The sequence below is a fragment of the Dipodomys spectabilis genome, unplaced genomic scaffold (genome assembly GCF_019054845.1).
Source record: "Dipodomys spectabilis isolate Male_0828 unplaced genomic scaffold, ASM1905484v1 ptg000108l, whole genome shotgun sequence".
NCBI classification, from domain to species: domain Eukaryota; kingdom Metazoa; phylum Chordata; class Mammalia; order Rodentia; family Heteromyidae; genus Dipodomys; species Dipodomys spectabilis.
Window position 1 is genome coordinate 6,076,507 of NW_024870785.1, and position 25,689 is coordinate 6,102,195.

General features: G+C 54.4%; 1 protein-coding gene across 1 annotated transcript; it reads left to right on the forward strand.

Annotated features, from left to right (window-relative positions):
- The first annotated feature begins 3,129 nt into the window (after nucleotides 1–3,129).
- On the forward strand, nucleotides 3,130–24,854 carry Map1a (microtubule associated protein 1A). Its single transcript, XM_042688030.1, has 7 exons — nucleotides 3,130–3,391; nucleotides 4,410–4,511; nucleotides 14,986–15,068; nucleotides 15,342–15,482; nucleotides 15,668–23,825; nucleotides 24,198–24,418; nucleotides 24,610–24,854. Exons 1-7 carry the CDS (start codon nucleotides 3,148–3,150, stop codon nucleotides 24,763–24,765), a joined length of 9,105 nt encoding a protein of 3,034 aa, XP_042543964.1. The 5' UTR covers nucleotides 3,130–3,147; the 3' UTR covers nucleotides 24,766–24,854.
- The last annotated feature ends 835 nt before the right edge of the window (nucleotides 24,855–25,689 follow it).

Consider the following 25,689-nt stretch of genomic DNA (forward strand, 5'->3'; position numbering starts at 1 on the left):
TCTTCCTTCCTCTTAGACCTCTTCTGAATTCTTCTAGTATCTTCAGTAGTAGGCTCTTAGAAATCCTTCAGAGAAATCAGTCTTTTACCACACACAGGTCAAAAGCATTGGCTGTGCTACTGTATCTGTCAGTCTGGTTTGACAAGACTGTAGAAAGGGCTACAGAATGAGGTAGCTTCTTGGAGCTGGGAAGGTGGCTCAGTGGTAGAGCGCATACCTTGCATGCCAGAGGCCCTGGGTTCGATTCCTCAGCACCACATAAGCAAAAAGAAAAAAGCCGGAAGTGGCGCTGTGGCTCAAGTGGTAGAGCGCTAGCCTTGAGCTGAAGAGCTGAGGGACAGTGCCCAGGACCAGAGCTCAGGCTCCATGACCGGACCCAAAAAAACAAACAAACAAACAGAATGAGGTAGCTTCTTACAGATCATACATGTGGTCAGTACAGAACTCTGGGCTCCACAATCACCTTACAAACACGCATGCACATCACAACCCCTAGGCTTCCATAGAACACTCTTCCTAAACATAAAATAAGTTTAAAACTTGCAATTCACGTATGAATTTTCTTATTTTGTTGTAAATTCAGCTTTCCATGTCTCACTCATATATGCACCTTTTTTGTCTTTTTTAAAATTTTAGTTTTAGCTGGAGGTCACTTTTAATAGTCTTAATTATTTTTTTAATAATGTTTCTTGGAAGTGGCGCTGTAGCTCAAGCGGTAGAGCATTCACCTTGAGCTGAAGAGCGCAGGGACAGCGCCCAAGCCCAGAGTTCAAGCCCCACGACCAACAAAATAATAATAATAATAATAATAATAATGTTTCTTTTTCTTTCTTGTTTTGTTTTGAGACAGGGTCTCACTATGTAGTCCAGGCTGACCTTGAACTTAGGACCCTCCCAAGTGCTGGGATTACAAATGTATAAGACTATGCCTGGCTTTAAAAATATTTTCTAGGGGCTGGGAAGGTGACTCAGTGTAGAGCGCTTGCCTTGTATGCATGAGGCCGTGGGTTCGATTCCCCAGCACCACATAAGAAAAATAAATAAATAAATAAAAATATTTTCTAACCATACTGGGATTATCATTACAATGATAATAATGGTATCAAAGCACAGAAGATGGAAATTAAGAGGTGACCATAGCCATTTTTATGACATTGTCTACCATTGGCAAAGGGCCTGTTGAGTGCTCATCCAACACACATATGTGATTTTAGTACCATGATAGTCTTCATTTGCTTCTCTAACTAATAAATCTCAATTCTATCAGGACCTGAGATCATAAGCCTGAAACCAGTTCCACTATCTGATCAGTGTGTGATTTTTCCTATATTATTCAGATCTAATGTCAAATCTCTTTGTTAGACTTGATGAAATCCAGGGCTTGTGGTTAACTGCTGTTAAACCTTATATTGAGACCCTATGGTAGTTAAAAGCCTCATCTGTATAGTTGCTATGGAAACGCTCCCTTTCATTTCCCTACAACCCCTTCTGTCCCTCTGCCTCCATGTGGCACTCTTCTGATAGTAGAAAAAAAAGGCCTACACATCTCTCCATGCTGTTTCCCAGATTCATATCTGCAAATGGTGGTGCTGAGGTGAGGTAGATATAGTGGGACATTGTCTCCTGTGTTGTGTAGGGTGAGGCAACCAACCCCCACTTTCTTTTTGTTGTTGTCATTGTTGTTGGTCATGGGCTTGAACTCTGGGCCTGGGCGCTCTCCCTCAGCTCTTCAGCTCCAGGCCAGTGCTCTACCGTTTGAGTGGCAGCACCACTTCCGGTTTTCTAGTGATTTATTGGAGATAAGAGTCTCGTGGAGTTTCCTGCCTCGTCTGGCCTTGAACCGAGATTCTGAGATCTCAGCCTTCTGAGCAGCTAGGATTACAGGTGTAGCCACCAGCACCGGGCAGCAACCCCATTTTCTTAATATTTCAGTACTCTCATTTCCCATTCTCGGACACAGAAAGGATTATCAGAGCTGTAACTAAGTTGACTATAGAATGAACTGACTGTTTTGCTATAACACAGGTTCCATGACAGGAACTTAACATACAAACACTATCCAGACAGTAATGTAGCTCGCTGGCAACCTTGCTGAGCTTTCTACTCTGTATCACCCCCAAAGTACAAGGCAAATGGAAAAACAAGCAAGTGTGGCTGAAACCGTAGGGTAGAAGACAGCCCTTCTGTCTGCACATACATGTACAGAATGATTTGGTCTTCTAAGTAAAGGACAGTGGAGTGTCCAGCAAGTGGTAAAGACACGTCGAGGAATGAAGTGGATTTTTTTTTTCAAACATTTCTCTTCCTGCTTTAAGAATCCTTGGGTTTCAGTAGTAATTATCTCCTACAGTTACCCATTTCACCCATGTCACATCACTTGTGGTGGGGCCAGCTTTTCCTGGGTTTTACTCAAGTCCTTCTTGCTGCAGTCTGAGCTCACTGCACTCAGCAGAGATGGATACAAGCCAACCACTATCTTTGGAATAACAACTCACCCGGGGACTTCAGGGCCGGAAGGTCATTCTGTCCCCTCCGATACTGCGCAGTCTTCCTGTGCACACTCAGGGCCTAGGGGACAAGGACAGAAAAACCCAGGATGGAGACCAGGAGCCTGGCAGGCAGCAACCAAGGGGGGGTGGGGGGGAGGAACCATTGTCGCTATGGCTGCACAGACACTGATGAGACAACGATACAAACTTTGCGAGAGGGGGATGAGATCAAGATGGCTCCCCTCAGTTGGGGTGAGGCTGCGAAATTGCCAGAAGCTACTTGGGGACAACATCCTCACTAGCATCTCCTGGCGCCAAAGCAATCGACTAGGCGGCCCCCACCTACCCCAGCTGTAGTCGGAATGGTAACTCCTCCCGGGGGGGGAGGGAAAGGGGGCTGAGTGGGGGGTACGTGCGGGGGGGGGGGTGACCCCACACACCGTCCCATACACCCCCCACGACGGGCGGAGCAAGACTGCAGAGCCCGAGCGAGCTCGCCCGCCCGCCCCTCCCAGCCCCGCCCTTGCGGCGCCTTTGCTCCGCCCCCCCTGACAGCCAGCAGCCAATGAGCGGCTCTCACCGCCGGCCTTTAAGAACCGCGCGCACACTCTCTCTCTGCGGCGGATGCTTGCCGGCCTAGCACTCTGCCGAGGTTTCCATGGAGACCGAGGCCCGGCCGGCGCGGCCTCCCGACGTTGCCATGGAGACAACTCCGGGGCTGGGGCTCGCGGGGCCCCGCGCGCCGCTGCAGCCTCAGAACCCCGCGGAGCCGCCGTGTGAGGCCCGGGCGGCGGCGGCGGCGGCGGCACACTGGGATCCACGGAAACACTCTCTGCTCATCGTGATCGGCGACATCGGCACCGAGAGCCAGCTGCGGGCCGTGCGGGCCCACCTTGAACAAGGTGAGAGCCGCTGCCCTGCCTGCCTGCCTGCCTGCCTCCGCACCGCCGCCCCGAGCTCCGCCGCCATCTCCGCATCCCCCACCTCCCGGCGCGCGCTCCGGCCTCCTCTCCCCCCCCCCCCCCGCCCGCCCCTGTCACCTGCATCTTCGCCGCCACGTGTGCCGTGTCCTCCGGAGCCGCCCGGCAGCTCGCTGCCCGCGCACCCGCGTGGTGTCCCGCATCTCCCCGAGGAGGAGGGGGAGCTCTCGGGCAGGCCCCCCCCCTCCCCGCCCCGGGCGTCCCACACCACCTCCCCCTACTTCTGATCGCACCCCTCTCCCCGCCGCACTGTCTCGGGTGAGAGGCTCCAAAAGTCCTGATCATCCCCAGAAAGGGGCCCAAGTGTTCCTACCTCACAAGTTTCTTCTGGAAGGTCCCTGAATCAAACCCGGTGCGGGGGAGGGGGCGCTTTCTGAACGCAGCAAACCAATCTCAGATCTCTGAATGCCAGCAGCCAACTAGAGAGAGAGAGAGAGAGAGAGAGAGAGAGAGAGAGAGTGACCTTCGTAGCTCCTCATCTCAACTCCCTCCTCTGTGCCTGTGGCGCAGTGCTGCGGAGCCACCTGCGGGTGGAAAGCAAGCTGCAGAGGGGAGGCGAGGAAGGGGAAAGGGAAGGTGAATCTTATCTGTAAGGAGCCAGGAGGCAGCCAGCCCACGCTATCTGGAAATAGACACTTCCATGGCATTAGTTCAACCACAACTAGGTAGCCTTGCCAAAACAATAAAATTGAAAAAGCTACCTAAAAGCTTAATGACCAAGCTGAGTCTAAAGTCTGCCCTTTCCCTGATTGTAGCAAGGCCTTTTTTTTTTTCTTTTTAAAAATCAGATTAGGAGATGGCGGCTAGCCCCTCTTATCAGGGAGAGTGATGGCAGTTATCCTTATCCCCTCCCTTTCCTCCCTCTCCCTCCCCTCCGTGCTTTCTGCAATCCTACTCCCTGAGTTTATCTAGAACCTTTTCTTTCTGTTTGCTTTCACAGGGATTCTGTCCTGGAATATTGACGTATCATCCTTTGACTTGAACCAACAGTTGAGACTCTTCATTACCCGGCACCTAGCTCACTTCTCCTCAGAGGTCAAAGGTTAGGACTAGTGTCATTTATCTCAGTCCTTTGGGTGAGGGCTGGTCACAGAAGAGCGAGGTCCAGTCTCCCTGGCAGAACTGGCCATGTAGGAGGTTTGGGTGGGGGAAGAAGGTGGGGACTCCTAACGAGAAAGTGGCAGGGCTTCAGAGCTATCCGCACATACCAAGTACACTGCAGATACCATGGCAAGATGGTGGAGAAAGCCCGGTCAACATAACATCTCCAAAAGGGTTGGTTGAGGACAGCAGTTGCCAAGAACCAAGGAAATAAGGTACTCCTCTTGAGCCATTAACCACGACTCATGCACAAATCTACTTTTTTGTTTGTGTTCTCCTTTGTACATACCCCAGCCTCCCCTGCTCTGCAGAGCTTCCAGAACATCCCACTCACCTTCTCAGGCCCTTTCTTTATACAGCCTACCCTTCAGGATTCGGGGTTTGTGTTTCCTCCTTTGGCTTAGCCAACCGATCTCTAGAACAGAGCAGAATTCTGGTACCAAAGGCTGATGAACACCATCATCATGAGGTCAGAAGGAAGGCGGGGCTTCTGGATTTGACTGCTACAAAGAGCTAATTAACACTCCAAGATCAAAGCTCCCAGAATACAAGTTCCCATTCTGCTGTCTGGAAAAAAAAAAAAAAAGGGTTAGAAACTTGAGGTAAGATTTTAGGAACTATCATTCCATGACAGATACCTGTGAGGGAGTGCAGAAGGTCCTGTACCAGTGATAAAAAAAAAAAAAAAGTGCCAAATATCTGGTTATGTTATTGAGAAGTGATAGCACAGCGATCCGCAGCCCAGGCTAGACTCGAACTTCTAGTCCTCTCATTTTTGCCTCCCAAGTGTTGAGATTATAATCATGGAACTACCACGCCTGGCTTCCATGACAGCTTTATGGAATAGAAAATCTATGCAGCTCAATAATCATTGCCACCCAATAACTGAACTCATAGATGATAATTCTCAATTGTCCACATCTCTAGTTATTTCCTGATCACTGATTGCTCCACATACGCTACTAGAAAGTTGGAGAGAGCAAGGTTAATATGACTAAGGCTTCATTATCCTAGGAACATGTGCAACAATTAAAAAAAAACATGAGGCTAGCATCTTCCTGTAACGGCAGCCACTCACTCTTCTGTGATTGCTTTCTGTTTAGAATTATTCATGTCATGACATCTTCCATTATTCGCAATGACTGAAAACCAACAATTTTACCACTTGTTCCTAGAAGCTTTAGTATATGACTAGATAAGGAGATGGCAGAGAATGGAATTAATGAAGTTTGAGGATTATCTACTAATATTGATAATTCACACTGAACTTTTTTTTTTTTTTGGTCCAGTCGTGGGGCCTGAACTCTGGGCCTGGGCGCTGTCCCTCAGCTCTTCAGCTCAAGACTAGTGCTCTACCACTTGAGCCACAGCGCCACTTCCGGCTTTTTTCTTTTTGCTTATGTGGTGCTGAGCAATCGAACCCAGGGCCTCAGGCATGCAAGGCAAGCGCTCTACCACTGAGCCACCTTCCCAGCCCTCACACTGAACTTCCTAACCCTGTCTTTTGAACATAGAGATGAGAGTAGGCTGTTTTCTGGAACAATATAAGAAACAAGCAGGGCCTGGCACCAGTGGCTCACACCTGTAATCCTAGCTACTCAGGAGGCTGAGATCTGAGGATCAAGGGTCAAAGCTAGCCCAGGCAAGAAAGTCCCCAAAACCCTTATCTCCAATAAACCACCAGAAAACCAGAAGTGGCACTGTGGCTCAAAGTGGTAGAGTGCTAGCCTTGAGCAAAAGCACTCAGGGGCAGTACTTAGGCCCTGAGTTCAAGCCCCATGACCACCAACAACAAAAAAAAAAGAAAGAAAGAAAAGAAAGAAAAGGGAAGAACACAAACCAAAGTGCCTAACCATTCTTCAGATGCTTGGCATAATAATTCTGAAGCACTGAAGCACTTCTCAGAAACAAGCACAGTTAAAGAAACACCTACTAAGCCTTTTCAGAGAGTTTTGCTATAATATCTCAAAGGGCTTAGAACCACATATCCAAACATCAGTATGCTTGTGTCAGCATACTGATTTTTTTTTTTTTGGTTTGAACATCTTACTGGGGGGGGGGGGGGGGGGGGGGGGCTGTCTCTATCCCTGGAGAATAGTGAAGAATTTCCTGGAAGCACACACACACACACACACACACACACACACACACACACACACACACACACAGAGCTCAAGACAGCCACAGCCACACCCTGGCTGGCTCCTCTTTCAGCTGTCCCCACAAACAACAGTCTGGCCCAGAGCAGCTGCAGACACTGCCCCTCCCTTCAGCCTCTATTGAATGAGGTGGCACAGGGAATCCAGCTTCTAGAATGGGCTCAAAGAGCTAGGCTAGTACTTCTGCCTACTCCCATTCGCCAGACCACCATTCCCCTTACCTCTCCCCTCCATGGGGGGCACGGGATGAGAAAGGAGACAGAAATGTATCCTACAGTGTTACAGGAGGAGTGCAATTACTCCTAGGCTCCGCCCCCTCCACATTCACCCTCTCAGACAGACACAGAAAGGAAGGGACCCTCTACCCTCTGATAGACAGTTGGTAGCCCAGCTCCTTCTAGTGGTCAAGTATGGTAAAAAAAAAATTAAAAAAAATAAAAACAAACCAAAATACAAAACCTTTCAAAGGCGGCTTTTGTGCCAAGTAATCTCCAGCAGGGTGTTGGGATCTTCCTTTATAATTCCTGAAAGAAAAATCTGGAGCTTCTTAGCATTCTAAAACAATCCTAAAAACAATTAGTCCTGCAGAAGACCAGTCTTCTGGCCTGGGTGTTGACAAAAAGATGCTCGGTGGTAAAGCACCTTTTTGGTATGCATAGGTCCCTGAGTTCACCCTGGTAGCACAGAAAGCAAAGAGAAAGAAAACAGTTTCAATAAATTTTGTTGTACTATTGAGCACCTATAGAAAGAACTGGGGCTGGGAAGGTGGCTCAGTGGTAGAGCGCTTGCCTTGCATGCATGAGGCCCTGGGTTCGATTCCTCAGCACCACATAAGCAGAAAAAGCCAAAAGTGGTGCTGTGGCTCCAGTGGTAGAGCGCTAGCCTTGAGCTGAATTGCTGAGGAACAGCACCCAGGCCCAGAGTTCAGGCCCCACGACCAAGGGAAAAAGAAAAGAAAAAGGACTGCTAGTCTAAGGCTAGCAGACTGAGGAATCCATTTGTGGCTCTCAGTGTCTAACTCTCTATTCTCACTGATAGTCACCAAAGGTATTGTCCTGTTACTTCTGTCCACATGAAAGCCATCAGAATTCAGGGGTCTATGTTGCTGTCTGAAATGAGAGAGCAGGGACATTAATAGAAATTCCCAAGTCTCATCCTGCTGACATTTTCAGCTCTAGGTTTACTTGGAAACTGGTCCTCCAGGGTTAGTTGATATGTGAGTGTGTGTGTGTGTGTGTGCGCGCGCACACACACACACTTATGTGCACGTATGTAACTTGAACACAGGGCCTGATAAGCTTCTTTTCTCGAGGCTAGTGCTCTCCCACTTCTTTTTTTGGCAGTTAATTGGAGATGAGTGTCATGAACTTTCCTGCCTAGGCTGACTTTGAATTGCAATCCCTAGCTTTCAGTTTCCTGAGCAGCTAGGATTAGAGGCAGGAGCCACCAGTGCCTGGCCCTAGTTTAGATTTTTGTGATCATCTAGGTTGCTGCTCAGAAATCTTTCACAAAAGGAAGAAAGTTCTCGTGGCATTTGTATCTCACAGGTTTAGGATTCTAGGAATGGAGAAGAATTTTTGCATCTTTGTTGTTAGTCAATCCTCATGGTATGTGGGGTAGATGGGATGTTATACTCATAGTTCATGAAACAAGCTTCCAGAGAGATTAAGTGGTTTTTTTTGTTTTGTTTTTTGGTCAGAGTGAATAGTAAAATGAGTAGTCAGATCTCCAGTCTGGGGCTTCTGATCTCACTTTGTGTCTGAGCTCAGGCCTCGCCTCTATTTCATTGCTGCAGAGGAACACTATGCGTTGAGGGTCAGGTGTCATGATTGGCTGCTCAGAGGGTGAAGGCTGACAAAAAACCTCACGGTGATTTGCAACTATGTTCAAGGTGTGGCCCTAGAAGGTGGCAGCCAGAAGCATGGGTGGACTCTGCACTTGGCTAAAAATGTTATCTTATTCTCAAGCCAGAAGTCTGCTCAGGTTTCCCACCCTCCACTCTCGAAAGCCCTAGAAAGCAGAGAGGAGATGGAAGGTTTGAGGTGGGAGGGAGTTAAGAACCAAGAAGTTGTAAAAGGAAAGTACTTCACTTTTTGTGATGCTCGGAATTCAGCCTGGCTTGTATCGCGTGTCTCTGCAGATGGCCTCTTCTTTCCAAACGGGTCTGTTGCCAGGTGGCTGCTTTGCATCCCCGGATCTGAGCAAGAATTCCTCCCTCTATCCCCCAGGAGTATGGGTGACTCAGCTCTTCTCTGGCTGCAGTTAAGGGAGGATGGGGATGCTGGGAGCAGAGACTATTTTGGCTTCTCTGACCTTCAAGAGCTGCTCTTGGCAGCCGGGGGCAAGGGTGGGGCTGGTGCGTGGGGCTGCGCGGGTGGAAGTCTCCATGCAGGGTGGAAGTCTCCATGCAGCGGTCGGAGGAGGCGGCCAGGGCTGGTGAGGGTTAATGGGGAGAAGGCAGGGTATGAATGCAAGAGTACCACCCATTGGAAGTGAGTGCTGCTGGAGCGCTCTCCAGATTCTTCCATTGAGTTCTGGAAACACTTCATTAAATCAGAGTCAGAGGGAGAGAGACTAAAGGGCACAGACACAACATTAGAAGGATCAAGAGAATATGACCCAGGCAGCAAAGAGGCACAGAAAGGTAGAGACAAGAAGAGGTCAGGAACCCAGCTGCCCTTTAAAGTCACGTTAATAACAATAACAATAATAGTCGTAATAATAATGATTGGTCTATAGTTAGAGAGCCTTGCCTGAGTTTGGGGTCCTGATAATATTCCCTGGTCTTCCTTAACGCCTTCACTGAAAGGCAGAAACCCTTCCTTGCCCCTTGGGAGTCTGCATCCTCACACCCAGTGACTCAAGAATCCCAAGCCCCAGCGCCTGTAAGGATGCTGCTGTACTGTACTGCGTTGGTGCAGACGCACCCACCTCTCAGGGTCCTGGTACCCCACCCATCCCAACGGGCTGGGGGCAGTACCCACCCCACCACCCTCTTAAACTACCCCAACCCTAACATGAGACTTATTCCTGCCTTTCCCTTGTGTTTCCCAAAGTGCATCTCTCATCTCCCCACCCCCCCGCACCCCCTATTTTCCAGTCCCCAGTCCCTTTGTCTCCTGATCTTGCAGGGACTGAAGGTCACTGCCTGGGTCCATCCGAGGGAGAGGCAGCAGATGGTTTCTAAGAGAAAAGGGAGGGAGGGCTCATGCGGCCCAGGCCTCCTGTATCACCGCCCCCCCTCCCTCCAGAGGCTCTGGTCTTTTGGTTGAGGCTAAACGATTAATCTTTAAGTAAGCAAGTTTTAGAGCCGGTCCTCTGGACCACAGGAGACCGTGCTGGCTCTAAACAACCCCTTACCTCCCCTCCCCCAGGAGCACACAGAAGCATTACAGCACTGCTGTGGGAAGGCCAAGAAACAGTTAAGTCTCTGGTGCCGTCACAGAACCAGCCCCTCTTCCCCGCCCTGGCACCGCCCTCCCCATCAAGCCCCCCCCCCCCACTCCCACCCCAAGTGCCGCAGACTCTTTCCTGAAGCTGCCGGCTGAGGCCGGGAGTCACTGCCTCCATGAGGGGCCCCCTCCCACACCCCAGGGTAAGAGCCGGAATGAAGGGTTCGGTCCTGGCCGAGGGCTGGGGGTGTTGTGATGGAGAGAGAGAATGTTTGTGTATGGGGGGGGGGGGGATTCCTGGTAATCTAGCGCATCTGGAAGTAGCCCAGCTGGGTGGGCAGACTTTGGTGGTGGTGGGGTGTAGGGAGAGTGGTTATTCCTGGCTGGGGGGGTGGGGGTGTCAGGCCAGAGCCAGGTAGAACTAAACCGGCTCTGTGACAGCCACCTCTCCAGCTGGGCAGGGGTGGGTGGAAGACAGCAGGCAGCTGCTGATGGTGGTGCCCCGCGGCCTGGGGGCGCTGGAGGAGTGGGGGGGTGGGGGTGGGGGGGTCGTGTCTTTGGTGAGAGGCTGGGTGAAGACTGTGAGAGAAAAGAGGGTGTTAAGGGAATGCTCCCATGGCGAGGCTCCGTGGGGTGTCAGCTGCCGGGTCCCCAGCTGCTCCCCATGCTCGGGGTGAGCGAGGCTGCCTGCCGGAGAATTTTTGCCAAGTAAGGGAAGATAAAAGGAGGGAGGAGAGGGTTATTAAGACGGGGCACGCGCCTCCTTTACAGACTGACCAGTCTGCAACAGGCCCTGGCACCCCATTCTCCACGATCAGCTTGGGTCTGGGGCTCTGAGGGCCTCCCCACCTCCCCCCTGGGTGCCTCCCCCCCCCCTCCAGCCTCTCCCCAGTAGCTGCCTTGCATTCCCCCATCCTGTCCACCCCACAGGTCCCCTGTCTCAGCCCCACCCCCACCTCATCTCTTGCATTTCTTCTCAAGATGGGGGCTCTTGCACAGAGGAGCCAGTCTCTTCTTCTCCTTCTCGGCATTTCCCCCCCCCCCCCCCGCTGCTCCCCAACACACACCACCAGTCCTCACCCCCCACCCCCATCCCCATGCAGAGCCAGCCAAGAAAATGACTTGTCATGCTGGGGGGGGGGGGTGGAGGCGGAGCTGGAGGCTGAGCTCAGCGCGCACACTCACACACTGCGGCAGAATGCAGCTGCCTTCTGCCCGAGCACCCCCCCCCCATTCCCTCCTGCCACACTGCAGAGACACCTGCCCTCCTGCCTGCTCAGCCTCCACTCCCGCTGTCCACCCCGTAACCCCAGTAACCCCAGCACTGGCCAAGAAAAGTGTCCCGCCTCACAACATAGTCCTTTCCAAAAGAAAAGAAAGGGGAGGGGGGGGGGCGGGAATCTGTTCTTTCCCAACCCTAAGGTCTGAAAAAGAGGGGCGCAGTATTTTAAAACCCTGTGCTTGCCAGTCAGAACTGGTTCTTGAGGATAGAGCTGGAGCTAGGGTCTGATGCCAGGATAGTAACTGGAATCAGAAGTGTTGTTGTGGTTATAAACCCCGGGAATGTGGGTCTGTGGGGGTGGGGAGGAGGTACATGGAAAGCGGATCAATTTGTGCCATGGGTATTTCTTTTTCTTTCTTGTCCACTGTCAAAAGTGTCACTCGTGTGTGTGTGTGTGTGTGTGTGTGTGTGTGTGTGTGTGTGTGTGTGTGTGTGTGTGTGTGTGTCTGGGGTGGGGTGGAATCCTTGCCTTTGTAAATCTGAATCTACTTAAGGCTGGTAACTCCTTAGATTCCCTAGCTGCCCTAGGCCTGGCATTGCCTGAGTCACTGAAGTGGCTTTTGTCCCTTGGACTAGCCTCAAAGTTCCCCGATAGCCCCCCCCCCATTCTCAAGTTCATACAAGAGAACCCTTGAACTGCTTTGAGCCTCACACACCATGAACGGGGTTTGGTCTTCTGACCATTCTCCATAGTTTGTTGTCTACCAGCTGTATCTGGGGGCCTGTCCTGGCATGATGGCTTTCCTCTTCACAATAGACCCTGGTCCTGGACTCCTTTGGTCCCAGCCTCAGAAAGAAGAGAGAGATAGGTTATAGGTGAGGGCTTAGAGAACAGATTATGAGCCCTCCCACCAATCTCTTCCAGAAAGCCCACTCCCCAGCCCGTCTGTTGGAGTCTCCACTGTGACTGTAATTGGGAAGGGCGTTGAGGGGAAGGGCGGAAACCTGGAAGGCAGCATCCTCCTTCAGCATCTGTCTGACCTTCCACTTCCTTTGCTGCACTGCTTCGTGTTTCTTGCTGGCCTGGATAAAAGCAACCCATAGCTCAGTAGGGGATTGGGGATGTCTTCTTTTTTTTCTCCAGTGTCTGTGGAAAACTCCAACCCTTTCCTTCCTGATTTATGTTATTTATTTGTGAGCCAGCCCCTTACTCCCCATATCCAGAGTGGGGTAAGGATAAAGGGAGAAATTGTTCACAAGGGATGGGATGTGAGGTAGAGAGTCAGGCCTCTCTGGAAGAAGGGAAGGTGGGAGCAGCTGGGAAACCTTTGGCAGTGGGTTGTAAGCAGGGGTGTGGGTGCAGGCTTGGCTAGTGAGGAGCCAGAAAGCAAAACTGGAAGTTACGGTCCTGTAGATCCTTGGGATTGAAAAGGGGACGGGGTTTGGAAAGGAGGATGGGGAGTCTGGAGACCCCAGGCAGAATTTCCCATCTCCTCATTTTGTAGACTTTCTGTTCATTCAAAAGCCTAGGGCAAAGGCAAACCAGAGAGGGGAAAACTGAGAAAGAACCATCCTCCCTGGAGTCCTCTCCAGCTGAGCCCCCACCATCCCCAGGCAGCGCCAGGAGCTTAGTGCTCCAGAGGGACAAAAGCTTCTTGTCAACAGGATGGACTGAGTTCCAGGCGGAGGGGTGGGGGCCTGAGCAGAGGAGGGTGCATAGATGAAGGGAGGAAGAAGACAGCCAGTGAGGAGAGGGAGGCGGAAGCCCTAAAAGGAAGGGCTGAGGGAGCCCATTTCTAGGTCTTACTCAGCAGTATCCAAGGAGGCAGGTCTACGGCTAACCTGATTTCTCCTTTCTCTCAGTCCTATTTTCTTTTCTCTTTCTCCTTTCTTTCTTTCTTTCTCTTTTTTTCTTTCTCTCTCTCTCTTTCTTTCTTCCTTCCTTTCTTTCTTTCTTTCTGCCTGTCCGAGAGCTTGGACTCTGTCCCTGAGCCTCTCTGTACTCAAGGCTAACGCTCTAGCACTTGAGCCACAGTGCCACTTCCAGCTTTTTCTGTTTATGTGGTTGTGTGGAATCGAACCCAGGGCTTCATGCATGCTAGGCAAGCACTCTACCACTGAGCCAGCCCTATACTGTTGTGTGTGTGTGTGTGAGTGTGTGTGTGTGTGTGTGTGTGGTCAGTCATAGGGCTTGAACTCTGGGCCTTGGCGATGTCCCTGAGCTCCTGAGCTCTTCAGCTCAAGGCAAGCACTCTACCACTTGAGCTACAGCACCACTTCCAGTTTTCTGGTGGTTAACTGGAGATAAGAGTCTCACTGACTTTCCTGCTCCACCTGGCTTTGAACTATGACCCTCAGATCCCAGCCTCCTGAGAAGCTAGGATTATAGGTGTGAGCCCCGCTTTTTTTTAACTACTTTTTTGGGGGGTACTGGGGATTGAACCCAGGATGTCGCACTTGCTAGGCAAACACTTTGCCACTGAGCTACATCCAAGCCCCTACACTGGTTTTTGAATACAGAGACCTTGTGCTTATTAGGTTGGTGGTATACCACTAAACCATGCCTTCAGCTGTGCTTTGTTTGGTGCCAATCCTGGGGCTTGAACTCAGAGCCCAGGTGCTGTCCCTGAGCTTTTTTGCGCAAGGCTAATGCTCTACCACTGGAGCTGCAGCTCACTTCAGGCTTTTTGGTGATTAACTAAAGATAAGAGTCTTGGGGCTGGGAAGGTGGCTCAGTGGTAGAGCCTGATTCCTCAGCACCACATAAGCAAAAAAAAAAAAAGAAAAAAAGCCGGAAGTGGCGCTGTGGCTCAAGTGGTAGAGCACTAGCCTTGAGCTGAAGAGCTGAGGGACAGCATCCAGGTCCAGAGTTCAGGCCCCACGACCGGACCCAAAAACAAACAAACAAAAAACAAACAAAAAGAGTCTTATAGACTTCCTTCCCAGGCTGGCTTTGAACCACAATCTTCAGATCTCAGTATCCTGAGTAGCTAGGGTTACAGGCGTGAATCATGGCACAAGGCTTCCAGGGGTTTTTTTGTTTTTGTTTTTGTTTTTGTCAGTCGTGGAGCTTGAACTCTGGGCCTGAGCACTTTCCTTGTGCTCTTAAGCTCAAGGCAAGCCCTTGAGCCACTGAACCACTTCTGTTTTTCTAGTGGCTTATTGGAGATAAGAGTCTCACAGACTTTCTTGCCCAAGCTGGCTTTGAACCATGATCCTTAGATCTCAGCCTCCTGAGTAGCTAGGATTACAGGTGTGAGGCACCGGCAGCGCCCGGCCTAGGTTTCTTTTTTTTCCTGGTTATTTTTAGTACAGGGTTCCACTTCTTACCCAGGCACATGACAGCGCTGCTATCTGCCTACTTTCAGGCATACACCACCCTTCCCTTCCGCCCAGGCTGGCCTATCACTGTGATCTTCCCAATCTCAGCCACCCATATAGTTTTAGATGACAAGCAATGCACCACTGCACCCAGTTATGGGTTGAAGAGGGGGACGGGGTCTCACAAGCCTTTCTGTCTAGGCTGGCCTTAAAGCGCAATCATCCTCTTTTTAGCCTCCCAAGTACATAGGATTACAGGAGTGAGCCACTGACACCCGACACCTGTTCTCTTGAATAGAATTTCCTACATCTCTCTCTTAGGCCAGAGGACCCTTTGCCATCAGAGTGAGACCCTAGAGAGCATCATCTTGGTCAACCCCAGTGCGGACAGCATCAGCTCTGAGGTAAGGCCAAGGGCCTAGGCCTTGCTTGAGAGGCCTGCTCAAGGCGCTAGAATTTTAAGAACACTATTAAGTGCCACCATTGTAAGACCCAAAATTCCTGTCTACCATCAAAACTGACTGACCACCGCTGGTCCCACTTTGGAGGCGTTGTGGGGAAATACCAGTGGGGAGTCTGTCCTTACGTTTCCAAGGTGGGGGGAGATGAAGTATGGTCTTTGCTTTTCCCTGAGTTTCCCCCACATCCGTGACACTGCTTCTCTCCTTCCACTCCAGGTTCGCCATCTTCTTAGCAGTCCATCAGCTCACAAACTACTGATCTTAAGTGGACAAAGTTTAGAGCCTGGGGGAGAGCTCATTCTCCAGAGTGGTACCTACTCCTACCAAAACTTTGCCCAGGTCCTTCATAGCCCAGAGGTAAGTTCCAAAGGAAAGAGCTAAGGATTGGGACTTGAGCGGTGGAGAGAAAGTCTTAATACTGCTTGACCATCCGAAAATAGGAGTCAATTGACTTTGAAGCGAGGTGAAAATTAAAAGAGTCAGGCGAAGACAATCCTCCGTGACCTGATTAGCTTCTATCTATCTATCTCCCATTCCTCTAGATTGCCCAATCGCTCAGCAATAGAGACCCTGGGACCCAGGCCTTCCTCACTGTGTCCTGCTTAGGGGAGGGTGATTGGAGCCATCTGGGACTCTCCAGTTCCCAAGAGACCCTGCACCTCCGGCTGAACCCCGAGCCCATGCTACCCACCATGGATGGTGTGGCTGAGTTCTCCGAGTACGTTTCCGAGACGGTGGACGTGCCATCCCCCTTCGACCTGCTGGAACCCCCCACCTCGGGGGGCTTCCTCAAGCTCTCTAAGCCTTGCTGCTACATCTTCCCGGGCGGCCGCGGGGACTCGGCCCTCTTTGCCGTCAATGGTTTCAACATCCTCGTGGATGGCGGTTCTGATCGCAAGTCCTGCTTCTGGAAGCTGGTGCGGCACCTGGACCGCATCGACTCGGTGCTGCTCACGCACATTGGGGCAGACAATCTGCCGGGCATCAATGGACTCCTGCAGCGCAAAGTGGCCGAGCTAGAGGAGGAGCAGTCCCAGGGCTCGAGCAGCTACAGTGACTGGGTGAAGAACCTCATCTCCCCCGAGCTTGGAGTCGTCTTCTTCAATGTGCCAGATAAGCTACGGCTGCCTGATGCTTCCCGAAAGGCCAAGCGCAGCATTGAGGAGGCCTGCCTCACGCTTCAGCACTTAAACCGCTTGGGCATTCAGGCCGAGCCTCTGTACCGGGTGGTCAGCAACACCATTGAACCACTGACCCTCTTCCACAAAATGGGTGTGGGCCGGCTGGACATGTACGTCCTCAACCCCGTCAAGGACAGCAAGGAGATGCAGTTCCTCATGCAGAAGTGGGCGGGCAATAGCAAGGCCAAGACAGGCATTGTGCTGGCCAATGGGAAGGAGGCTGAGATCTCCGTGCCCTACCTGACCTCTATCACTGCTCTGGTGGTCTGGCTACCAGCCAACCCGACTGAGAAGATCGTGCGTGTGCTCTTTCCAGGAAATGCACCTCAGAACAAGATCTTGGAGGGTCTGGAAAAGCTTCGCCACCTGGACTTCCTCCGTTACCCTGTGGCCACACAGAAGGATCTGGCTGCTGGGGCGGTGCCTGCCAACCTGAAACCCAGCAAAATCAAACAGCGGGCTGACAGCAAGGAGAGCCTCAAAGCTGCTCCCAAGACCGCAGTGAGCAAGCTGGCCAAGCGGGAGGAAGTAGCAGAAGAGGGAGCCAAGGAGGCCCGCTCTGAACTGGCCAAGGAGTTAGCCAAAACAGAGAAGAAAGCCAAAGAGTCCTCAGAGAAGCCCCCAGAGAAGCCTGCCAGGCCCGAGAGGGCACGGACAGAGCCAAGTGAGGCTCTGAAAGCAGAGAAGCGAAAGCTGATCAAGGACAAGGGAGGGAAGAAGCACCTGAAAGAGAAGATCTCCAAGCTGGAAGAGAAGAAAGACAAGGAGAAAAAAGAGATCAAGAAAGAGAGGAAGGAGCTCAAAAAGGATGAAGGGAAAAAGGAAGAGAAGAAAGATGCCAAGAAGGAGGAGAAGAGGAAAGATGCCAAACCTGAGATCAAGAAAATCTCCAAACCCGACCTGAAGCCCTTCACACCTGAGGTACGGAAGACCCTCTACAAAGCCAAGGCCCCGGGGAGAATGAAGGTAGACAAGAACCGAGTTTCTCGTGGAGAGAAGGATCTGTCGTCTGAGCCCCGGACACCCCCAGCCCAGAAAGGGGCTGCACCACCGCCCACTGTCAGCGGACACGGGGAGCCGGCTCTTTCCTCACCAGAGGATCTCACACAGGACTTTGAGGAGATGAAGCGGGAGGAGGCTGAACAGAGGGACACGGGACTAGGAGAAAAACCACTGCCTGCAGGTACAACAGCAGAGGGACCCCCAAGCCCAGCCGTGCAGGGAACACAACCCACCGTCCCAGAAGAGCACGTGACCAAGGGGAAAGAGATCACCCCAGACATCCCTGAGGAACAAGGCAGCAAGGACAAAGGCCCAGACTCTGGGGCTGAAACAGAGGAAGAAAAAGATACTTGGGAGGAAAAGAAGCAGAAGGAAACAGAGAAGCTTCCAGAGAGAGCTGAAGCCAGAGAGGAGAGCGAACCTGAAGTAAAGGAGGATGTGATAGAAAAGGCTGAGGTGGAAGAAATGGAGGAGGCTCACCCTTCCGACGAGGAGGAAGAGGAAGAGACCAAGGCTGAGAGTTTTTACCAAAAACACATGCAGGAAGCCTTGAAGGTAATCCCCAAAGGCAGGGAGGTTCTTGGGGGCCGGGACCTGGGACTCCAGGGGAAGGCCCCCGAGAAGGAGACCTCATCATTCCTAAGCAGCCTGGCCACACCTGCAGGAGCCGCTGAGCATGTCTCTTACATCCAGGACGAGACGATCCCTGGCTACTCAGAAACTGAGCAGACCATCTCGGATGAAGAGATTCATGATGAGCCAGAGGAGCGCCCGGCGCCAGCCAGATTCCCTACCAGTATGTACGACCTCTCTGGTCCTGAAGGTCCAGGCCCCTTTGAAGCCAGCCAGCCTGCACAGAGTAACGTCCCTGCTGCCCCCAGCAAAGGCTACGGGGCACCCGAGACGGAACTCACCTACCCCCCCAACATGGTGGCTGCCCCTCTGGCTGAAGAGGAACACGTGTCCTCAGCCACTTCCATCACTGAGTGCGACAAGCTCTCTTCCTTCGCCACGTCGGTGGCTGAGGACCAGTCTGTGGCCTCACTCACAGCGCCCCAGACAGAGGAGACAGGCAAGAGTTCCCTGCTGCTGGACACTGTCACCAGCATCCCCTCCTCCCGCACCGAGGCCACGCAGGGCTTGGACTACGTGCCATCGGCTGGCACTATCTCACCGACCTCTTCGCTGGAAGAAGACAAAGGCTTCAAATCACCACCCTGTGAGGACTTCTCTGTCACTGGAGAGTCAGAGAAGAGAGGAGACGTGGGAGGGAGACGCTTGACTGGGGAGAGAGCTGCGGGAGAAGAAGAGGAGAGGGCAGACGTACAGCTCTCTGAGAAACTTCACAGCCCATATGGAACCCCAGGGTTTGGTACCCCCGGGCAAGCCCTACAGCCAGGGGAACCAGCCCTTGGTGAAGTAGAGGAACGGTGCCTTAGCCCAGATGACAGCACGGTAAAGATGGCTTCTCCTCCGCCATCTGGTCCACCCAGTGCCACCCACACACCCTTCCATCAGTCGCCAGTGGAAGACAAGTCTGAGCCCCAAGACTTCCAAGAAGACTCCTGGGGAGACACTAAGCCTACCCCTGGGGTGGGCAAGGAAGAAGCTGCGAAGGAAGCAGTCAAGCCAGAGCCCGAAGAGAGCACACAAAAGGAGGAGACGCTACCTCCTCCCAGGAGCCCCCCGGCCCAGGGAGCACCTGTTGGCCTGGCTGAGGGACACACAGGCTGCACCATTCAGCTGTTACCAGAACAGAACAAAGCCATAGTTTTTGAAACTATGGAAGCAGGATCTGGGGTCCCAGACCCAATTCTGGGTACGGAAGCCCTTCCCAGGGAATTGACGACATCGCTCCAGGAACCTGGTGAACCTCAGAAAGATGAGGCGCGTGACCGAAGCCTCTCTCCTGAAGACGCAGAGTCCCTGTCTGTCCTCAGCGTGGTCTCCCCAGACACTGCCAAACAAGAAGCCACTCCCAAGGCTCCCTATGGCCTGACCGGGCACAAAAGCCTCTGGCCCGAGGCGTCTCCAGAAGACACCCAGTCACTTTCCTTCTCAGAAGAGAGTCCCAGTAAGGAGACCTCGTTGGATATCTCTTCAAAACAACTCTCTCCAGAGAGCCTTGGCACCCTCCAGTTTGGAGAACTAAGCCTAGGAAAGGAAGAAAGGGGACCTCTGATGCAGGCTGAGGACACGTGTCGTTACCAAGCTCCTGCGTCTATTCCAGAGCCTCCTGCTGCCACCATGTCCCCTCCCACAGATGGGACCACTGGATCCTCCGTACAGGCTGATTATACGGAGAAGAGCCCTGAGGGAAAAAGGCCTGCCGGATCCTTCTCTCCCTCTGCACTGTCAGGAGATGGGAACCGCTCGCCCGAGGTGATCACAAGCCCCGGGGAACACCTTCTGACGCCCCATAGCTCCCTCACCAAGAGTCCCGAGTCTTTGTCAAGCCCTGCGATGGAGGACATTGCCATGGAGTGGGAAGGTAAGATCCCTGGGCTGAAAGACAGAACTCCAGAGCAGAAGGACAAGGAACCTGAGCCAAAGGAGGAAGTCCTACAGCAGAAAGACCAAGTTCTGCAGCAGAAGAGCGGGGTAGAGCAAAAGGCTACGGCCGCAAGTCAGAAAGACGAGGCTGTAGAAGAAAAAATCAAGGTTGTGGGACAGCAGGATAAGACCTTAGAACCAAAAGACAGAGACATAGACCAAAAGGAGGCAGTTCTAGAGCAGAAGGATGAGCCTCTGGAATCAAAAGACAAAGACTCAGAACAAAAAGACAGGGCCCCGGAGCAGAAGGACAAGATCCTAGAAGAGAAAGACAAAGTCACAGTGCAAAAGGACACAGCCCTGAAACAGGAGCAGGCCCTGGAACCAAAAGACAAAGAAGAAAAACACAGAGATGCAGAACAAAAAGACCAAGTCTTGGAACTGAAAGATCAGACCCTAGAACAGAAAGATAAGGCCTTAGAACAAAAAGTGCAAGACCTTGAACCTAAGGACAAGTCTCCAGTAGAGAAGGTCCTTGAACTCAAAGGTCAAGTTCTAGAACAGGCAGACAGAAGCCCTGAACAAAAAGACAAGGTCCAGGAACAGAGGGATGAAGTCTTAGAAAAGAAAGATCAGGCCTTGGAGCAAAAATACTGGGCCTTAGGAGAGAAGGATCAAGTTCTAGAACAAGAGACTAAGACTGTTGAACAGAAAGACAAAGCTCTGGAGGAGGACAAAACTCAGGAGCGGGAGAGCTTTGTGCAGGAAGATAAAACTGTGAAACCAGAGGTGGCAGTCCTAGAGGAGAAATCTCCAGAAAAGGCCAAGCCTGTGGAGCCAAAAGAAGAAGCTGTTCTGGAGAAAACCAAAGCCCTGAGGCTGGAAGAGAGCCCAATGGAGGAAGGCAAGGCCCAAGTACAGGAAGAGAAGTACCAGAAGGAGCAAGATGTGCTCCAGGGGTGGCGAGAAACAACTCCAACCAGAGGGGATCCGGTTGGAGAGCAGAAAGAGCCAGTCCTGTCCTGGGAAGGCACCTCTGCTGAGCAAGAGGTCAGGTATTGGCAGGACAGAGATGTGGCTGTGGACCAGGATGCATACTGGAGAGAGCTGAGCTGTGAGAGGAAGGTCTGGTTCCCCCATGAGCTGGATGGCCAGGGAGGCAGCCCACGGTACACCAAGGAGCGAGAGAGCACGTTCCTCGACGAAGGCCCAGACGAACAAGCACCCCAACTGCAGCATACACCCCAGAGCCCTTGGGCCTCAGACTTCAAGGATTTCCAGGAGATCCCCCCCCAGAAGGGGCTAGAGGTGGAGCGCTGGCTTGCTGAGTCACCAGTAGAGCTGCCACCCGAAGAAGAGGACAAAATGACACCTTCTCCGTTTGAGATCATCTCCCCGCCCACCTCTCCACCTGAGATGGCTGGACAGAGGGTTCCTCCAGCCCCAGGACAAGAGAGCCCCACCCCAGAGACCAAGCCTCTGCCCCCCACCAGGAATGAACCCACCACCCCCTCGTGGCTGGCTGAAATCCCACCCTGGGTGCCTAAGGACAGGCCTCTGCCCCCTGCACCCCTCTCTCCAGCTCCAGCTCCCCCCACACCCGCTCCAGAACCGCGGACCCCGGCGCCCTTCTCCTGGGGCATGGCTGAATATGACAGTGTGGTGGCCGCAGTACAAGAAGGGGCAGCTGAACTGGAAGGTGGGCCGTACTCCCCGCTGGGGAAGGACTACCGCAAGGCCGAAGGGGGAAGGGAAGAAGAAAGTGAGCCTGCTCCCGGAGATCCAGCCATCAACCCCTACGGCTCCAAAGTCCCCGAGGCCGGTGCCAGCCAGGCCACCAGAGATCCAGAACAGACCACCGAGCTGGAGCAGAGAGAGCCCACGCCCTATCCTGACGAGAGAAGCTTTCAGTACGCCGACATCTATGAGCAGATGATGCTCACCGGGCTGGGCCCCGCGTGCCCCACCAGGGAGCCGCCGCTGGGAGCAGCTGGGGACTGGCCCCCGCGCCTGTCCAGCAAGGAGGAGGCTGCTGGCTGGAACACGTCCGCAGAGAAGGAGCTTTCCTCTCCTGTCTCACCCAAGAGCCTCCAATCGGACACCCCAGCCTTTAGCTACGCAGCCCTGGCCGGACCCACTGTACCTCCCAGGCCAGAGCTGGAACCACCGGGGCCAAGCGGGGCAGAGGCCAGCGGCCTCACCCCACCCGCAGTTCCTCCCCGAGCTCCTATTCCACCGAGCAAAGGCCCACGCTCCCCCCCTCCTAATGGTCACATTCTCAGCCACAGCCCAGGCAGGAGGACCCCGTCCCCCAAAGAATCAGGCCCCGGTCCCTGGGGTGACAGCACTAGTGACTCTGAGCTGGAGAAGGGGGCTCGGGAACAGCCAGAGAAAGAGGTTCAGTCCCCAAGTCCCCCTCACCCGGCCCCTGCGGGTCCCCCAACACTGTGGCCTGAAACCAAGGCGCCTCCCAGCCCTCCCTCAGACTCACACCTGGGTCCTTCCCGGCCCAGCCTGGACTTCCCGGCCTCGGCCTTCGGCTTCTCCTCCCTGCAGCCCGCTCCCCCGCAGCTGCCCTCCCCAGCTGAGCCCCGCTCAGCCCCCTGCGGCTCCCTTGCTTTCTCCGGAGACCGAGCTCTGGCTCTGGCTCCAGGACCCCCGGCCAGAGCCCGGCACGATGAGTACCTAGAAGTGACCAAGGCCCCAAGCCTGGACTCCTCCTTGCCCCAGCTCCCCTCCCCCAGCTCTCCCGGGGTCCCTCTCCTCTCCGATCTGACCCGCCCCGCCTCGCCCGCCCTGTCTGAAGGCTCGTCTTCCGAGGCTACCACCCCGGTGATGTCCAGCGTGGCCGAGCGCATCCCTCCAGGTCTACAGGCCACAGTCCAGGGGTCCGGAGAGCCGGGCCCCGGCGGGCAGCCGTCCGCCCACAGCCTCTGGGACCTGACGCCTCTGAGCCCCGCACCCCCAGCGGCACTGGACCCGGCCCCGGCCCCAGTTCCGGCGCCAGGTCTGCCTGCGGACATGGACGACAGCACCCTGCCCTGCCGCCTGGAGTGCTCGGGGGAAGCCACCAAGAAGCAGCCGGGCCCCTCCGGGGACCGCGCAGCCAACGGCCTGAGCGAGACCTGCCCCGTCCCCCCGGGCCCGGCCCTCGTGGAGGAGGAGGAGGAGGAGGAGGGCCCGGCCTGGGAGCGGGGGGCGTGGCCCGAGGGGGCGGAGAGGAGCCCCCGGCCCGAGCGGCCCGCGCGCCCGGCGGCCGCCTCCCGCGGCCCCCCGCGCAGCCTCTCCCCGGAAGCCGGGCCGGGGCCCCAGGGCTGCGCCTCGGAGCCCCGGCCCCGCCGCGGGGAGCTCTCCCCGTCCTTCCTGAACCCGCCTCTGCCCCCGCCCGCGGAGGACGCTCGGCTGGCAGGCCGAGGGGGGCGGCGCCGCGCAGGGGGGCCCGGGGCGGCGGGGGGCCCCGGCCCCGCGGCCGACGAGACGCCCCCCACCTCGGCCAGCGACTCGGGCTCCTCACAGTCGGATTCCGACGTGCCCCCGGAGACGGAGGAGTGTCCGTCCATCACAGCCGAGGCAGCCCTCGACTCCGACGAGGACGGGGACTTCCTGCCCGTGGACAAGGCCGGGGGCGCCGCCGGGACGCACCACCCCAGGCCCGGCCACGACCCGCCCCCGCTCCCGCAGCCCGACCCGCGCCCCGCCCCGCCCCGCCCGGACGTGTGCATGGCTGATCCCGAGGGCCTCGCCTCCGAATCCGGGCGGGTGGAGAGGCTGCGGGAGAAGGAGAAGGCGCAGGGCCGAGTGGGGCGCAGGGCCCCCGGCCGGGCCAAGCCCGCCTCCCCGGCGCGGCGCCTGGACCTCCGCGGAGGAAAGCGGTCCCCCACGCCGGGCAAAGGGCCCGCCGACCGAGCACCCCGGGCCCCGCCCCGGCAGCGCAGTGCCACCAGCCAGGTCACCCCAGCGGAGGAGAAGGACGGGCACAGCCCCATGGCCAAAGGCCCGGGCAACGGACTCAAGGCTGGACAGAGTAAGTGTCACCACCAAGAGACTGTGAGCTGAGGGCTGGCAGGGGGGGGAGGGAGGGGCTGGGAAGGTGGCTCGGTGGTAGAGTGCTCTCCTGGCATGTGTGAGGCCCCGGGTTCGATTCCTCAGCACCACATAAACAGAAAACGCCAGAAGTGGTGCTGTGGATCAAGTGGTAGAGAGCTCGCCTTGAGCTGAAGAGCTGAGGGACAGCGCCCAGGCCCAGAGTTCAAGCCCCACGACCGACCAAAAAAAAAAAAAAAGACTAGCAATGGGATGGGGAATGGGGGGGGTGTGGAGGGGTGGGGTGTGTGTGTGGGGGGCATCGCCAGTAGCATTCTCCTCCTTTACAATGCATCCTGGTTGGTCTCCACAGTGACCTTGGGTTCCAAGGGTGGCTCAGGGCCCCCTGTCTACGTGGATCTCGCCTACATCCCCAATCACTGCAGTGGCAAGACCGCTGACCTTGACTTCTTCCGCCGAGTGCGCGCATCCTACTACGTGGTCAGTGGGAATGACCCTGCCAATGGCCAGCCAAGCCGGGCTGTGCTGGATGCCCTGCTGGAGGGCAAAGCCCAGTGGGGGGAGAATCTTCAGGTGAGTAGCAAGAGATGCCAAGGAAGGAAGGGTTTGTGTCCAAGCTCCCTGAGAGCCAGTAGTGGGTCACAGCCCATATAACTATGAAAAGACGGGGCTCCTTTCTGGGGGTCAGCGGGGTCTGCTGTTCCTGTGCCCTGCTTACCTTTTCTTCATGTTCTCACCTAGGCCTGTCTTGTCTCCCTCCGTAGGTCACTCTGATCCCCACTCATGACACAGAGGTGACTCGTGAATGGTACCAGCAGACTCATGAGCAGCAGCAGCAACTCAACGTCCTGGTCCTGGCTAGCAGCAGCACTGTGGTCATGCAGGACGAGTCCTTCCCAGCCTGCAAGATTGAGTTCTGAAAGAACCCACTTCCCTTCCCCCAAGGATCCGCTCCCCCAGCTCCTTTAGAGAATGGCTACTGCTGAAGTCCTCTGGGGTTGAGGGAGAAGAGAGGTTGGGGAGGGGGGTGTGGGGTGGGTGAGGTGTTATGGGGATTTGGGCTGGGCTAAATGGGAGGTGTTGTTCCTCTCTCCCATCTGTTCCCCAAAGGGTCTGAAAACCAAAGGTAACAGGGATAAGGGGGAGGGTATAAAACTCAGATAGGAGGTCATCTGATGCCTGAGAACCCTGCAGTGATACCCTCTCTTGGCACTGCCAAATGCTGGTACTGGATGAGAAATGAGGGTGTGTCTGAGAAAGCCACCTCCTTCTTCATGGAGGGAGGCCATATCCCCCCCCCCCACACCCCAGAAATCCCTTTACTCTCTATTTATTTAGCATCCTGGGAAGGAATGTCAGTAAGTTGTAGGATACTGTCAGGTAGGTGCCCAGAGCTGCACCCTTTCCTCCATCTCCCATCCCCAGGGTCTAGGTTCCGGTAGGGCCCCGGGGTACACCGCTGCTATGCTGTCCTGTTGCTTCCCTTGGTACCTGAATGTCTCGATCCAAAACTTGAAGCTCTTTAGACCAACAGACTGGTGAGAGGAGAAAGGAGTTCAGTCTCCCAGACCCTGCTTCATACCATTCATATCCCCGAGCGGTGCCCAGACCAGGCCAACTGGGCAGCACCAAAGGGCAAGGAGAACCCCAGCCCCAAATCCCAGAGCTCTTTCCAGTTCCCCGACCTGCTGGAGTTTTCACCCATCCCATTCCAGTTAACTTGATCCCTTTTCATCCCCTGCTTGGCTTCTCTGCATGTGGTCATCTGCTGTGGCCTGGTGTGTAATGGGTTAAATAAGCCACTGCCTGACATCCCAACATTTGACACCTCAGCCTTGTGTGAC

Coding starts and splice junctions, on each gene's coding strand:
- Map1a (XM_042688030.1), top strand. CDS start 3,148: ATGGAGACCGAGGCCCGGCCGGCGCGGCCTCCCGACGTTGCCATGGAG. Junction 3,392..4,409: donor GCGGGCCCACCTTGAACAAG/GTGAGAGCCGCT, acceptor TTGCTTTCACAG/GGATTCTGTCCTGGAATATT. Junction 23,826..24,197: donor CGGACTCAAGGCTGGACAGA/GTAAGTGTCACC, acceptor TGGTCTCCACAG/TGACCTTGGGTTCCAAGGGT.